General features: G+C 43.9%; 2 protein-coding genes across 9 annotated transcripts in view; both read right to left on the reverse strand.

The window, feature by feature from the left end:
- NFRKB (nuclear factor related to kappaB binding protein) overlaps positions 1–2,638 on the reverse strand; it is a 39,204-nt gene extending 36,566 nt beyond the window's left edge. For 6 of the 7 annotated variants that reach the window (XM_021063151.1, XM_021063149.1, XM_021063145.1 and 3 more), the window contains exon 1: positions 2,518–2,626. The gene's annotated coding sequence lies outside the window, so the exon portion shown is untranslated. Of the gene's footprint in view, positions 1–2,517 lie in introns of all 7 variants that reach the window. The other variant, XM_021063150.1, reaches the window with a different exon arrangement.
- PRDM10 (PR/SET domain 10) overlaps positions 3,840–13,980 on the reverse strand; it is a 92,218-nt gene continuing 82,077 nt past the window's right edge. For both annotated transcript variants that reach the window (XM_013979568.2, XM_013979567.2), the window contains 3 exons: positions 11,951–12,122; positions 10,343–10,446; positions 3,840–6,975 (listed from right to left, as the gene is read on the reverse strand). In XM_013979568.2, the coding sequence (XP_013835022.2) occupies positions 6,778–6,975; positions 10,343–10,446; positions 11,951–12,122 (474 nt within the window). In that variant the 3' untranslated portion in view covers positions 3,840–6,777. The remainder of the gene's footprint in view (positions 6,976–10,342; positions 10,447–11,950; positions 12,123–13,980) is intronic.

Consider the following 13,980-nt stretch of genomic DNA (forward strand, 5'->3'; position numbering starts at 1 on the left):
TACATCTTCAACCTGTGCTGCATGTGGCAACACCAGATCCTTAACACACTGAGCAAGGCTGGGGATCGAACCTGAATGCTCATGGATACTAGTCAGGTTTGTAACCACTGAACCACAACAGGAACTCCCTCAAATGTATTCTTATACCTTATCTTTACACTCTAACTACAGCTAAACAGCTCCTTAATCCCTACATTCTCATCTGAATCTCACATCTTACCCAGGAGGTCTGTCATTACTCTAAGTCCCCAATTTATAGAATTTCTTATATCTTCACTTAACACATGAGCAAAATTAGACTCAAAGATTAAATTACTAGAGTCCACAACTTAGACTTCCCAGGCCAATAATCTCTCATTACAACATAATTCATTTAGTATTAATTGTTGGGTTTTGGTGTTGTTTTGTTTTGTTTTTTGTCTTTTTGCTATTTCTTGGGCCGCCCCTGCAGCATATGGAGGTTCCCAGGCTAGGGGTCGAATCGGAGCCACAGCCACCGGCCTACACCAGAGCCACAGCAATGTAGGATCCGAGCCACGTCTGCAACCTACACCACAGCTCACGGCAACGCCAGATCGTTACCCCACTGAGCAAGGGCAGGGACCAAACCCACAACCTCATGGTTCCTAGTCGGATTCGTTAACCACTGCGCCACAATGGGAACTCCTGTTGGGGTCCTTTTTAAGCAATTAATTTTTGTTGTTGTTCCTTCACCAAAGAGAATTCACCGAAAATCCACATAGACTAGTAAAGTTCAGACAGTAACACTAAGTTATTTAATGAGGGCCTATTAAGTGCCAGGCCTTCCACATACTTCATTTAATTCTTACAAGTGTGCAATATAGGGTTATTACATCTATTCTACAGATACTAAAACCTAGGATCAAAGTAGATAAGAAACTTGCCCAACCCCAGAGGTACAACTGAAAAACCCACGATTGCAAACCCCTGGATAAACTGTCAATTTAAATCAGGAAAAAGAAGTATCTTAACATGACTTTACTAGTCCATACAAACTTTAGAGTCTCCACACACCTGACCAGGACAGCCAGCAAAGTCAGTGCCCAAGCCTCCTTCAGCTGGTCGGGCTGATATTTATAACCATGTAAATATAATACTATTTTTCTCCTTCCAGTAATAACTGAACACTGCTGGCTACCTTTAGAAAAGTATGTGGGAAACTTTTTCTTTCATCATAAGACTGATGATGGATGGAATCAGGTGCAAAGCTGAGGTCACAGGAGTGAACAAGTTAACAAGCCCATAGGCAGGCTGAACTCAATCACTCTACAAACATCTGCTAAATCCATTCTCTAGCTCTGATTCCTACCAAATGGAAAGAAAAAGATAGATTTAACAGTTAAATACCAAACTTCTAGCCTAATCTCAATGACTCTGGGCAAATCTTAACTGACTGGCTATCAAGTTCCTTATCTATAAGATGAAGGGGAGTTGGGTGAGGTCCTCTTCCCTGTTATTTCCAATCCTGGAATCCTGAAATGAATAATCTCCAGATGGATGCATTTATATAACTTCATGTAGTCATGTAATGACTTCTCACTCTGAAGCTCTCTAGTGATAAGGAGCAGACTTGTAATACTACTGCTAAAATAAGCACCTTTCCACTAACTAGTTCAAGATATCTGGAAGAGATGATGCCAGATCTATCTATGTAAAGATGCGGTGGAAAGACAGTGTTCAAAGCAGCTGTGTGGTCTCCAATTAACTGTGCCCAGTACCCTTCAGCTCTTGGTGAACTAACACTCCTGGTGCCTAAATAACTGAAGCAGGTGAGAAGAGCACATGGCATCAACGTTCATAAAACTTTTGAAAAGAAACAAAATGTAGATGCAACCTGACGCTCAGAATAAAGTCCTCTTAAGAGAACTGGCAAAGAACAGGCTAACAGCTGCAAAGCAGTGTTCTGACTCTTAGGAGGTTCACCTGTTTCACACTTGTTCACAAGTTTCTTCAATTACGGTGAATGGGTAGCTAAATTTACTCTAATCGAGTGGCAACCTTTGCCCCGGTACTATTCTGAAGAGAATCTCAAAATACAAAAAGCAGGCAGCTGCCAAAGGGTTGGAACCCCGGAAGCCAAGGATTTCTAAGTCTTGTGGGCTCCTGGAGCTCTCTACTAGACCAGGAAGGACTCTGCACCTCGGACAACCTTCCCTCCAGAATCCTCCCCAATACAGACGCTAAACCCTAGGCTGCTTCCGGAGCAACCGCCCACTCCAAATCCGTAGCCCCTGCTGCAAACCCTCCCTAGCGGCTCCGCTCCAGCCCAAGGCACGGGTCCCTCCCCCCCAAAGTGCACCTCCGCTGCCACGACCCCTCCCCCACGCCGTGCCTAACCCTAACCCCCACCTACCCGGGCCGCCCGGCTCCCATACACGCCCGCTCCCCTGCCCGGTGCCCACAGGAGCAGCGACCCTCGGAGACCCAGCCGTCCGCTCCCTCTTTCCGCTCCCCGGCAACACTTTAACCCTTTCGCCGCCCCTGGCCTGCCCTCACCTGCGCCGCGGGCGCGGGTCTCCAGACCCGCTGCGTTTCTCGGCCCGCGGGCTCCCGGACGCGCTCGCTCCCGCAAGGCGTCTCGGTGCGTGCACGCTCCGGGCTCAGGCGGCGGAAGGGGCGGGGCTGCGCTAGGCGGGGCCTCGAAGCGCCGGGGGCGGGGCGGGGCGGGGCAGGGCGAAGCCTGGAGCTCCTCGAGCCCTAGCTGCTGGGCGTGGCACTTCGGCTTGAGCTCTGCTGGTTGGACTTCGCTAGTTTAGAAGCTTCTAGTGTCTTACCTCCCGAATTGAGGTTCTAGTGTCTTACCTCCCGAATTGAGGTTCCGGAGCCCGTGAGTGAATGAATGCAGTTTTATTAGCTAACGTTTGCAGAGCGCATACCCTGCTCCAGGAACTATGCTGAGCACTTTTCATTCAGCATCTTTGTACCTCAGCTGCGTGCACTGTTTGTTCCCAATTTGCGATTTCTAAGTTTCAATGAGGATAACGCGGATCGGAGCCCGTGCCCCTCCACCTTACTTCTATCCCCCTCATCCCGCAGCGTGCACGGCCCCACCTCTCTCTCAGGTCCCTAGACCCTTGACGTCCGGGAAGTACGCACGTCGAAGAAATAATTTTAAATCACACTCAATAACCTTCCTCTTATTAAGAATCTGGATCCCTTTCTTCTTCTTCACTAGGTTTTATTTAGAATAGTTTCAAACTTCTTATTCCACAGCTACTTTCAACCAGTCGTGCAAAGACCATCCTCGGTTCTCCCGATTGGATGGAAATATTTCAGAGAGGCTGGCGGGCCAAACTAGAGTTCCTCCCTGGTTGGAAAATAGTGGTTTCCAAATGAAGCCATTCTAGTTCCTGTTACGTTGTTGGGAGGGATCTCGAATTAGAAACCACCAAGTAAAAGGGCCTGGAAACATCATTCCATAGTTGTCATCCCTAAACTCCCCAACCTTACATCTCTGACAACACCAGAGGGAACCCCAGTCAAAACAATGTAAGTTGTAATATTAAAAAAAAGAAAAGAAAAGAAAAAAGAGTTTCTGTGGTGGCGCAGCGGAAACGAATTTGACTGGGATCCATGAGGACTCAGGTTCCATCCCTGGCCTCACTCAGTGGGTTAAGGATCCGGTGCTGCGGTGAGCTGTGGTGTAGGTCGCAGATGCAGCTTGGACCTGGCATTGCTGTGGCTGTGGTGTAGGCCGGGTACAGCTCCAATTCGACCCCTAGCCCGGGAACCTCCATATGCCGCGAGTGGGCCCTAAAAAGGAAAAAAAAAAGTAATGATCTCAGAAACTTGTAACTTATACACATACAAACAAGAAGGACGTTTATTAAAAAAAAATATTTATTAATTTTTACACCTGCTGAATAGCACAAGACTATTAACACTATAACTCACTGAATGTACAATAAATGTTCACATTTAAATAACAGGATAGGGTCAACATTTTCAACCTGTGGGTCAGCTTTAGCATCTCATGAAGTGCTTTTTAGTCCTACATATCGTAAGAGTTTTTTGAAAGGATAATTCCAAATCAGAAAACAATTCAAGATCAAAACAATAGGTTTTCCCAGAATAACAGGAATTTTACATGATGAAATGTCTGTTTATGTGGGCACAAATCAAACAATAAAAATGTAAAATATATATGTAAGGTACTCCATAATTTTCACACTACACTGTCAGTGTGTCTTAGGAGAGGCCACAATATAAACATTGGCTACATACATTTTTTTCCAAATTGGGTCTTCAGATGGCTTATCATCTGCCATCTCTTTGAATCCAAATCCTTTTGAAAATTTACCACCTTAGAATAAATGTGCAGAACACCTGATCTCAAAGCAATGTTGTCTGGCTTGACTGCCACCCCTGCATCTCTGGTTGATAATATACAAATCAGTTTTAGAGTCTTTACTTCTTCCATGTAAGGACAGAAAAACAAAAAGGGGGAAAAAAGAAATCAGATGGGAAAGAAACACAGGTCCTTCCACAATATTTTTTCCCTTCGGTGTATTTTAAAACTTGAAATATCTGGCATAAAATGAACATTCCATTCAGCGATAGTTTTCAGCTTTAATCAATAAGTTATTCCTGAGGGGAGGGAGGTACCTTGTTGGTTCAAATTAAAAAGGACCCAATAGGACCAAGTTAAGTTATAAAAACTAAACTGGACCTTTGAGAAAGTCTCACATTCTTTACTAGCAAGTCTTTCTAGACTGAACACTAGCATATTTATAATCATCACATTGTAGGACTCTGGGACTCAAAATCTCTATATTGTGACACAGAGTCATTATTTTCTATTGAAAACATCAGCACCTCTTTGTTACCAAAGATACAGAGCCCATTTTTATTTTTTACACAATTACCAGGTTAACTTTCAAGTCCTCTTAGTGCCTAAATTTCCAGGGACAACTAAATGAATGAGGTCTCAAAAATAAAGTGCAAAATTTACATATTAGTAAAGATAGTTCAATAGAGTTGTTTCCTTTTCAAAAAAAGTATTTTTATCATAAAGAAGCTATTATACTTCCTAATATATAGAACCAGTTTTTACCCAGAAGTGTAAATAAAATAAATTAGTTAACTTCATTTGAAATTGAAGGTAGGTCTTTCTGTGCTGGAGTGATAGATTCTACCATACCATAATTCTTCTAAAAATGAATTAGCATGTCACAAAAAGTTGTCAAAATACATACTGATTTCTGCATTGTTTTAGGTGCACAATTGGAATGTACAGTAAAAAGGGAAATATCTTCTCCCACTGAATTAATAGCTAAGAAGACTCCCAAACAGGAACACAAATAAGAAAAACTATCATTTGAGGCAGGTTTTTCTCCCTCTCCCAACTGACAGTGTAATATTAAGACTGGACTTCTACCAGATCCCTTATAATTAGCTTAATATATGATAAATGGTCCTCACATTTTTATTTTTCCCCTACATGTGAAGTTGGTCATTTTACCAAAAGGTCAAAAGTGTTAAGAAATAAAGAGGACCACCTTTCCATCCAACCTTAAAGAATGTTCATTTTAAGACAGCATTAGAAATACTAAAATACACTGAATGCTGTGAGCAAGAGTTGAATAGATACCTGGTTAAGAGCCAGGATTCACCCTTTACCAATGAGGGGTAAGTGGATCCTGACAGGCAGGACACGGTCTCAGTGCTTTTTATACTCTCTATAAAGTTTTGGTAATTTTTCTTGGTACCGTCATCTCCAATATCCTCTTCTTCATACAACCAGAGAACGGGAGGCCAAGCTTTAACGTAGGAATTGAAATTCTGCTGCCATCAAAGCAACCTGTGCTTGTGCAGGGAGTCCACATTGTGGAGTAACAAAGTAAGATCCATCAGAACACGAAGTTCTGGCCGAATGGGCCGAGGGCCAGCATCTGTGGAAAGCACTACCAACAGCCTAACAATGGTCTTCCAAAAAAGGCAAGTTTTTTTAAAGGTCAGCAATTTAAAAAATGTAGATGACAGTTTTTTCTCTAAACCACCACTGCCAAACCTTTGTTTCATCATTTCAATTTTCATATTCAATAGGCTCCCTTTGTAAAATTACTGAAAATGCAGACTCATAAGATGAAGCACTTCTGACCTAACACACACCCATAAAATGCCCCTTGTCCTTTGGTGCCACGGCTTGGAATTAAGAAGTCCAGTAGCCATGGACTTGGCACATCCTTTCTCCACCTTTGGTACAAACACAATACACCACTTAATATTTCCACAGAGGAAAAGTAAGGCTTATCCATGTGTTAAAAAACCAACTCAAGAGCAAGGCAAAGTTTCTCCATCCTGAAATCTATTTTCCCCTGAAAATTCTCCGTTCCAAAGTTCCGAGTGTGGCGCAACAGGATCGGCCTCTTGGGAGCACTGGGACACAGGTTTGATCCCCAGCCTGGCACAGTGGATTAAGGATCCAGCATTGCTGTAGCTGCAACTCAGGTTGCAACCGTGCCTCAGATCTGATACCTGGCCCCGGAATTCCACATGCCTTGGGGCAGCAAAAAAAAAAAAAAAAAAAAAAATCTCCATTCCGTGGCAGAAACTCCTAAGGTTTGAAGGGTCAATTTGGTAAAGACGACCTGGATAAAATAAGCCCCAGTGTATGTATGAGTGTCAAAACTGTGATTTCCAAATTCTTGAGTGAATGATACATCTTAAAAAGGAGCTCTAAGTGTCAGAAGCTTCCAGACTTATAAATAAGAAATGACATGATATGACTGCTTGACTCTGGCCCAAGGATGGAAGTTAAGGTTTAGTGATATGCACTTCGCTGCTCCCATTCCCATTGGTGGTGGTTGTAATGATATACTGTGTGGGCTGTTGGCTGGTGGTCTGGGGGTCCAAGTCACTGTGAGAGGTTGCCTGAACCTGGACTCCCCCAGAGAGAGCAGAAGCTTGCTTTTCCTCCAGTTCTGGTTGACTTTCTGATAACACATAATGACCCTAGAGCAAGAAGAAAAGGATCTTTAGAAATCTGAGGTCATGGAGTTCCCCGTTGTGGCTCAGCAGAAACGAATGTGACTAGTATCCATGAGGACAGGGGTTCGATCCTTGGCCTTGCTCAGGAGGTTGGGATCTGGCATTGCTGTGAGCTGTGGCATTGCAGGTCGCAGACATGGCTTGGATCCTGCGTTGCTGTGGCTGCAGTGTAGGCCGGCAACTGTGGCTCCAATTCGAGCCCTAGCCTAGGAGCTTCCACATGCCATGGATGCAGCCCTAGAAAGAAAGAAAGACAGAAAGAAAGAAAGACAGACAGACAGACAGACAGAAAGACAGAAAGAAAGACAGAAAGACAGGAAGAAAGGAAGAAAGGAAGAAAGAAAAAGAAAGAAAGAAAGAAAGAAAGCAAGCAAGGAAGGAAGGAAGGAAGGAAGAAAGAAAGAAGGAAAGAAAGAAAGAAAGAAAGAAAGAAAGAAAGAAAGAAAGAAAGAAAGAAAGAAAGAAAGAAGGAAAGAAAGAAAGAAAGAAATCTGAGGCCTAAGCGTGGGGGGGGGGCAGTGATTAGGGTCATGGGGTGGGGGAGAGGAGGAATATTTTTTTAAAAAGTTACAAAGGGAGTTCCCATCGTGGCGCAGTGGTTAACGAATCCGACTAGGAACCATGAGGTTGCGGGTTCGGTCCCTGCCCTTGCTCAGTGGGTTAACGATCCGGCGTTGCCGTGAGCTGTGATGTAGGTTGCAGACGGGGCTCGGATCCAGCGTTGCTGTGGCTCTGGCGTAGGCCGGTGGCTACAGCTCCGATTCAACCCCTGGCCTGGGAACCTCCATATGCTGCGGGAGCGACCCAAGAAATAGCAACAACAACAACAAAAAAGACAAAAAAAAGACAAAAAAAAAAAATTTACAAGGGGGACCAAAATAGGCACCTATGGGAGATACTTTACCTAAGTGCTGCAGAGAGGATGGCTCAGTCACAGAAACAAACTACAAAGTTAATGTAAGGGAGCACCTTAGGAGTCCTACCAAACGATACAGTGAAGAAATCTGCATCATAATGGTAACCCTGTGGCAAGGAAATGTGCTATTGTATTGTCCCTAAGAATTTAGAAATTCATAAAATAAGGTGATCATCTGTCAATTAATGTTTAAGAGTAATACAAAAATGGATCTTGAATTCTGTGGTAGTTCAGTGGGTTAAGGAGCCGGCATTGTCACTGCTGCGGCTCTAGTTACAGTAACATGGGTTTGATCCCTGGCCCAGGAACTTCTGCATGCCATGGGTATGGCCAAAAAAAAAAAAAGAAAAAAAGAAAAAAAGGATAAATTCTCCTTAAAGAGACAGAATGGCCCTCAAGCCAAGATCCAGGATTCCTAGACTTCAGAATTTCAAAGATCAGCAAAATTACAGTAATAATAAATATTCCCAAATTTTATTTAGCCAAGCAAAATCATTTTTTTAAATCCTACTGCCAAATCAGAGGCATTTTAACACTCAAAAGCATAGGAAGCACACAACCTTAGAATAGTGTTTTATACTGAATACATTTAACTTTATGAAAACATACTCTGTCTTAATTTTTCATTTTCCCCCGATCATGAAAATGTCTCCATAGACCTGCAGCTAGCTCTGTTCCTACATTAACCCTTTTTTTTTTTTTTGGTCTTTTTAGGGCTCAACCCGAGGCATATGAAACGCCCAGGCCAGGGGTCACATCGGAGCTATAGCTGCCAGCCTACAGCACAGCCACAGCAACACCAGATCTGAGCCATGTCTGCGACCTACATACACACACCACAGCTCATGGCAATGCTGGATCCTAGACCCACTGAGTGGGGCCAGGGATTGAACCTGCATCCTCATGGGTACTAGTCAGGTTCCTTACAGCTTAACCACGGTGGGAACTCCTACATTAAAATTTTTAAAGAAAGACTGTGTCCATCAGGAGGATTGGTCAGTTACAGAGGCTGAGAAAAAAAGGAGTCACAGAGGAAAATTCAGGCAGTAGCCTTTCCAAGCACTGTCCAGAGAGAAAGCCACAGCCAAGTACCCATCTGATTTATCTAGGGCTCTTCAAAGCAACTCTCTTATCAGGATTTGGTTTCCCATGTGGGTCTTTCTCTAGCAGGAAGTGGCTGGTTCTCAACCTGAGGTCCATGGACATCTAAGCAGGTTCATACATGAGCTTCAGAGAATCTATGAACAAAACTGTACACTAAATTTGTTTGTATGTCTTTATATGTGGCAGGGGGAAGGGAACATCCTTGGCTATATAATGGGGTTCCCAAATGGGCTCCTGGCCAAAAAAAGGTAGAGTTAGCGAGTCCCACAAAGAGCAAAAATTTTATCAATCATGTCAATGAGCCTATTCCATTTTACATTAGATATTGTTTTCACTGACAATAGTGTTACTCTGGATTTGTACATCACTCCTAAGTCTAGGGAATGTGAATTTGTGTGCTGAGAAATAGATGAGTTCTCAGTGTGCTTTGAAAAAAAAAATCAAATCAGGTTTCTGAGGCCACTAGATTACCCTGCTACTCTTTGACGCCTCTTAGGAAATAGTCTTCCGCTGGGAACATCTCAATATCCCTAGGCACTTAAGAGTATTTTTCTTAATTTACATACTCTGTCTTCCAATATCTTAGAGGTGGGCCAGAACAAACGAATGAAGATAAAAACAGAGGTAGCGGATATAATCAACATTGACCTGCCTACCCTAACTATAACAAGATAGAGTTCCCTGGTGGTACAGCAGGTTAAGGATCCAGCATTATCGCTGCTGTGGCTCGGGTCAGTGCTCTAACTTGGATTTGAGTGTGGCCAAAAAATACACACACACACACACACACACATACACACACAAGATAATTTATGGCAATGCCTTTCATCTTGGGGTGGGTAAATTGTTTAAAATAGATGAAAAGCACTCCATAATAGATTCATTATATTATTCTCTCCCAACTCAGCTGAGTACCAATAGTCATGTGCTTTCTAAGAAGCACAGAAAAAAGGGATAGATGATCTGTATGTACCTATATGTATATGGATCTAGGAGGTTCATTATAGCTAACAATTGAATAGATCTTTACTGAACATTTGCTGTAGCCACGCCTCCTCTGCAAGGCATGGTGGATAAAGAGATAAAGAACAAGACTCAGCTTTCAAGGAATTCCCTGCTTACTGGGAAAACATAAGACAGTAAACCAAAAATTAAAATACATCATTCTATAAAATAGCACCACAAGATATGATGGGAATACAGAGGAGGTACTTTTAACTCAGTTATGAAAAGTTGGGGAGCAGAAGACAGAGGAAGGCGAGGGTGGTGCAATGCACTGAACAAGAAAAAGCTCAGAGCAGCACTGCTTACCGGGGTAACCGCCTTCACCTGGCCGGTGGTGACAGGAGTTGCCACGCCACTATCTGTAATCACAAACTGACCTGGGGGAAGTGTCATCATTTGAATCTCGGATGCTGAAAAACAGGAAATAGCCATAGTTCAGTGGTCTCAGATTTTCATACAACTTGTAGAAACAAATACCTCACCAGTGACCACATTCCCCCCTGAGTCATTGTCTGTGGATTTTCTTGCTCTGAGAGCCTTAGGTTGATATCATTTCTTGATACAATGAAAGCACCTCTGATTAAGAACTGATCAAATGAGGTTAGCAAAGGGTTACTACATCAGAAACAATCACTGCATCAGCTCAAATATGGCTTCTGAATATCCATAAAGACAAATATTCAAACAATTTAAAACCTTGAGATAAGTTACAAAGATTCACCTGTGAGCTCAATATTTTTACCTTTTAGGTTCACATTTGAATAGTGACACAAAGTCTCCACTCTTGCCTAGCAATCACAACTTAGTTTAAGCTGAATTGTATTTCACCACCGTGTTATTAATTCTAATTAAAAAAGAGTTCACCCCAGCACCCAGCTGATAGTCTCTAAGTAGTATTCTCTGCTAAAAGGAAACAGAGCTTCTTGGGAAAATGGCCAATTCCACACCTAGGGCATAAAATGTATTACGTGAGCCTAGAATATGGTGTCACAGCAGCATGCAAAACCCTATAAAAACTGCAGCGTCATGTGGAAAAGATACAGGGGCTGATTTGAAGATTTTCCCATCAGCCAAAGATGGCCTAATCTGAGCATCAATAAGGGTAATGACTGCAATGGTTTGAAACATGTCAAGTGTGTTGAAATTCCCAGTGATACCAACACACACACACACACACACACACACACACACACACACACACACACGTACCCATCATCGGTCACCTAGGAAACAACTCATTATTTTGAAAACTGGGAAATAAAGAAGATGGCAGAATCCTGCCATTCCTATACAAGCTGTACCTCAGAGTCACCTGATAGTTAAGGTAACATTATTTTCTTTATAGAAGTTTTCCAGCAGTAAGTGAATAAAGGCTGAGAGAATCAGAATATGACAACTTTGCAGTCCCTAATGAAACAGTAGAGCAAAGGGAAAAGAGAGGTAAACAGGAGTTCCCTTCATGGCTCAGTGGTTAACGAACCCGACTAGGATCCACGAGGATGTGGGTTCAATCCCTGAGTGGGTTAGGGATTGGGTATTGCCATGAGCTGTTGTGTAGGTTGCAGACACGGCTCAGATCCCATGTTGCTGTTGCTGTGGCAGTGACATAGATCCGCAGCTGTAGCTCCGATTCGACCCCTAGCCTGGGAACCTCCATGTGCAGCCGGTGCAGCCCTAAAAAGACAAAAGACAAAAAAGAAAAAGAAAAAAAAGAAAAAATATCATATTGGGGTGGCCCTGAGATCAGATGCCACCTTGAGTTTTGTGGTACTCATTCCAGTACATGTTCTCTGGAGTGTAGAAAATGGCCAAAGATCCTTTAATCCAGAAAATCGATGATAAAGCTGAGGACATCTCGTCATCCCTTGGCTACAGACTCCCCACCCATGCCCTGGGGCACCACCTCTCACTTACAGTAGCCACGGAAGGAATTCCAGGTGTTGGGGAGGTAAGTGTGCTGAACGGTGGAGCTGGGGGGCTGCTGTGGGAGGGCCCCGCCCTGTGAGGAGGAGCCACCTGCCAGGTGGGAGGGGCTGAGCCCCTGCTGAGACTGCTGGGAGGAGGGGCTCAGCGGCTGCCCCGCCACCTGGAAAGAAAGCGCAAGAGATGGATAGATTGAAAACTCAATGTAGCTAAGACTTTGAAGTCACAAGAAAGTAAATCAGGCTAACAGGAATTATAATACTGAAAGTATCACTGCTAAAATAGTAATATTTTACTTTTTTAAGTTTATGTCCCCTGACCTACAGATATATCATGACATTGGTCTGCCAGATTTTATTTTTTGTTTAGAGAGAGTTCCTTTGGCATGCAGAAGTTCCCAGGCCAGGGATCCAACCCGTGCCACAGCAGTAACCTAAGCCACAGCAGTGACAATGCTGGATCCCTAACCCGCTAGGCCACCAGGGAACTCCTAAAACAGTGATATTTTAAATAATTAACAAAAAGCAATCATAGCTATGAAATCCTAATTAGTTTGAGGGATTATTTACAAGAGTATCCAAAAACTAAATTTCAATAAGCTTGTTAGAAAAGTAAATGAATGAAAGTAGAATTATCTCCATTACATACGTTACAAAAACTGAGAAGCTGAATAACTTGCCTAGGTCACTAGGCTAATCTGTAATACAAACTGAAGTAGAACCCAGACACCAGAATTTCCACCGAAGGCCACAGGATAATCGCCCAGTTGGTGGAGAGAAACACAGGTATACGTGCCGACCCCCGGGGAGAGGCCTAACCCATCTCCAGGATGAAGCCCTCACCATCTGCCCTCCAAGCCCTCCACACTCCAGCGTCAAACCACCTTCCCAACTTTGTTCCCAAACCCCATTCCCTGTACTCACCTAACAGTTTTTATAAATACACCACAATTTCCCACCTCTATGTCTTTTACTCACAATGAGAGCATATTCAGATCACAGTGCTTTCCTCAACGACCACGTCAGAATCATACTCCCTCACAACACCTAATGCAGACACCACTTCCACAAAAATGTCCTTGATGTCCTGCTAAACACCATCTTTCCCTCATCTGAACTCTTGTAACCTAACGACACATCCACACTGTCCTCAGAGCCCAGCAAAAGGGACCCTGCAGGGACCTCAGCTGGCCCTTTCCTCAGTGCCACATGTGTGAGGCCACATGGATCTCGCAAACACGCTGCACCCACTTCTGGGATCCACACAGTCTCTTCTTCCTGCCTGTCCTCCTGCAGGGTCTTGTCTGCTGGACGTAGACTCCTCTAATGGTATTCGGGCCCCTGGAACCAAGGAGGTGCCCACAGGATCGCCATTTGCAGAGTGTGGATGGAACTGACACCCCTGGGTTAGAGTGTCCATGTGGGACGCAGGGCTCCTGAGTGCAGAACGGAGCCTGGGTGAGGAGAAGGTAGGAGCAGGCTCAGGGAGGGTGGTCCCCGGGTTACCTCGTTCCCCCAGGGAACTTGAAGAGTCCATCCTGGCCTTCCAGGCTCAAGGTCCTCTGGAAAACTGAAGTGTGATGGTAGCGGGCGTGGGAAACTCAAAGCCCCTGATGGATAGAGGCTGCCTGTCCTGGGCTAAGTCACCAGAAACCTCCCACTAGAAGAAGGGGAGGGCAATCCAATGGGAAGCAGCAGAGCCTCCTCCTCAACCCCCGCCCCCACCCTCCCTCCACCCCCAATCCACAAACAGGAAGGCAGAGAAAGTGCATGTTTAGCCTATGGATTTCCACAGCAACTGGAGCCAGCAAAAGAAGTTTCAGAAAGCATTTCTCCCACTTCTTCCCACTCCTGCCTGGCAGCTGCATGTGTTTGGCAGAAAAATGCATTGAGTGTGGAAGTGGCACTATCCATGATATTTAGTATCAACTGTTACTTTTTGTATATTTTTCAATTTTGTCTTTATGAAAATACCCATGTCAAGTAGGAAGGCAGAACATATTTGTTTAATGGTGCGTGGGC

The sequence above is a fragment of the Sus scrofa genome, chromosome 9 (assembly GCF_000003025.6).
Source record: "Sus scrofa isolate TJ Tabasco breed Duroc chromosome 9, Sscrofa11.1, whole genome shotgun sequence".
Classification (NCBI taxonomy): Eukaryota; Metazoa; Chordata; class Mammalia; order Artiodactyla; family Suidae; genus Sus; species Sus scrofa.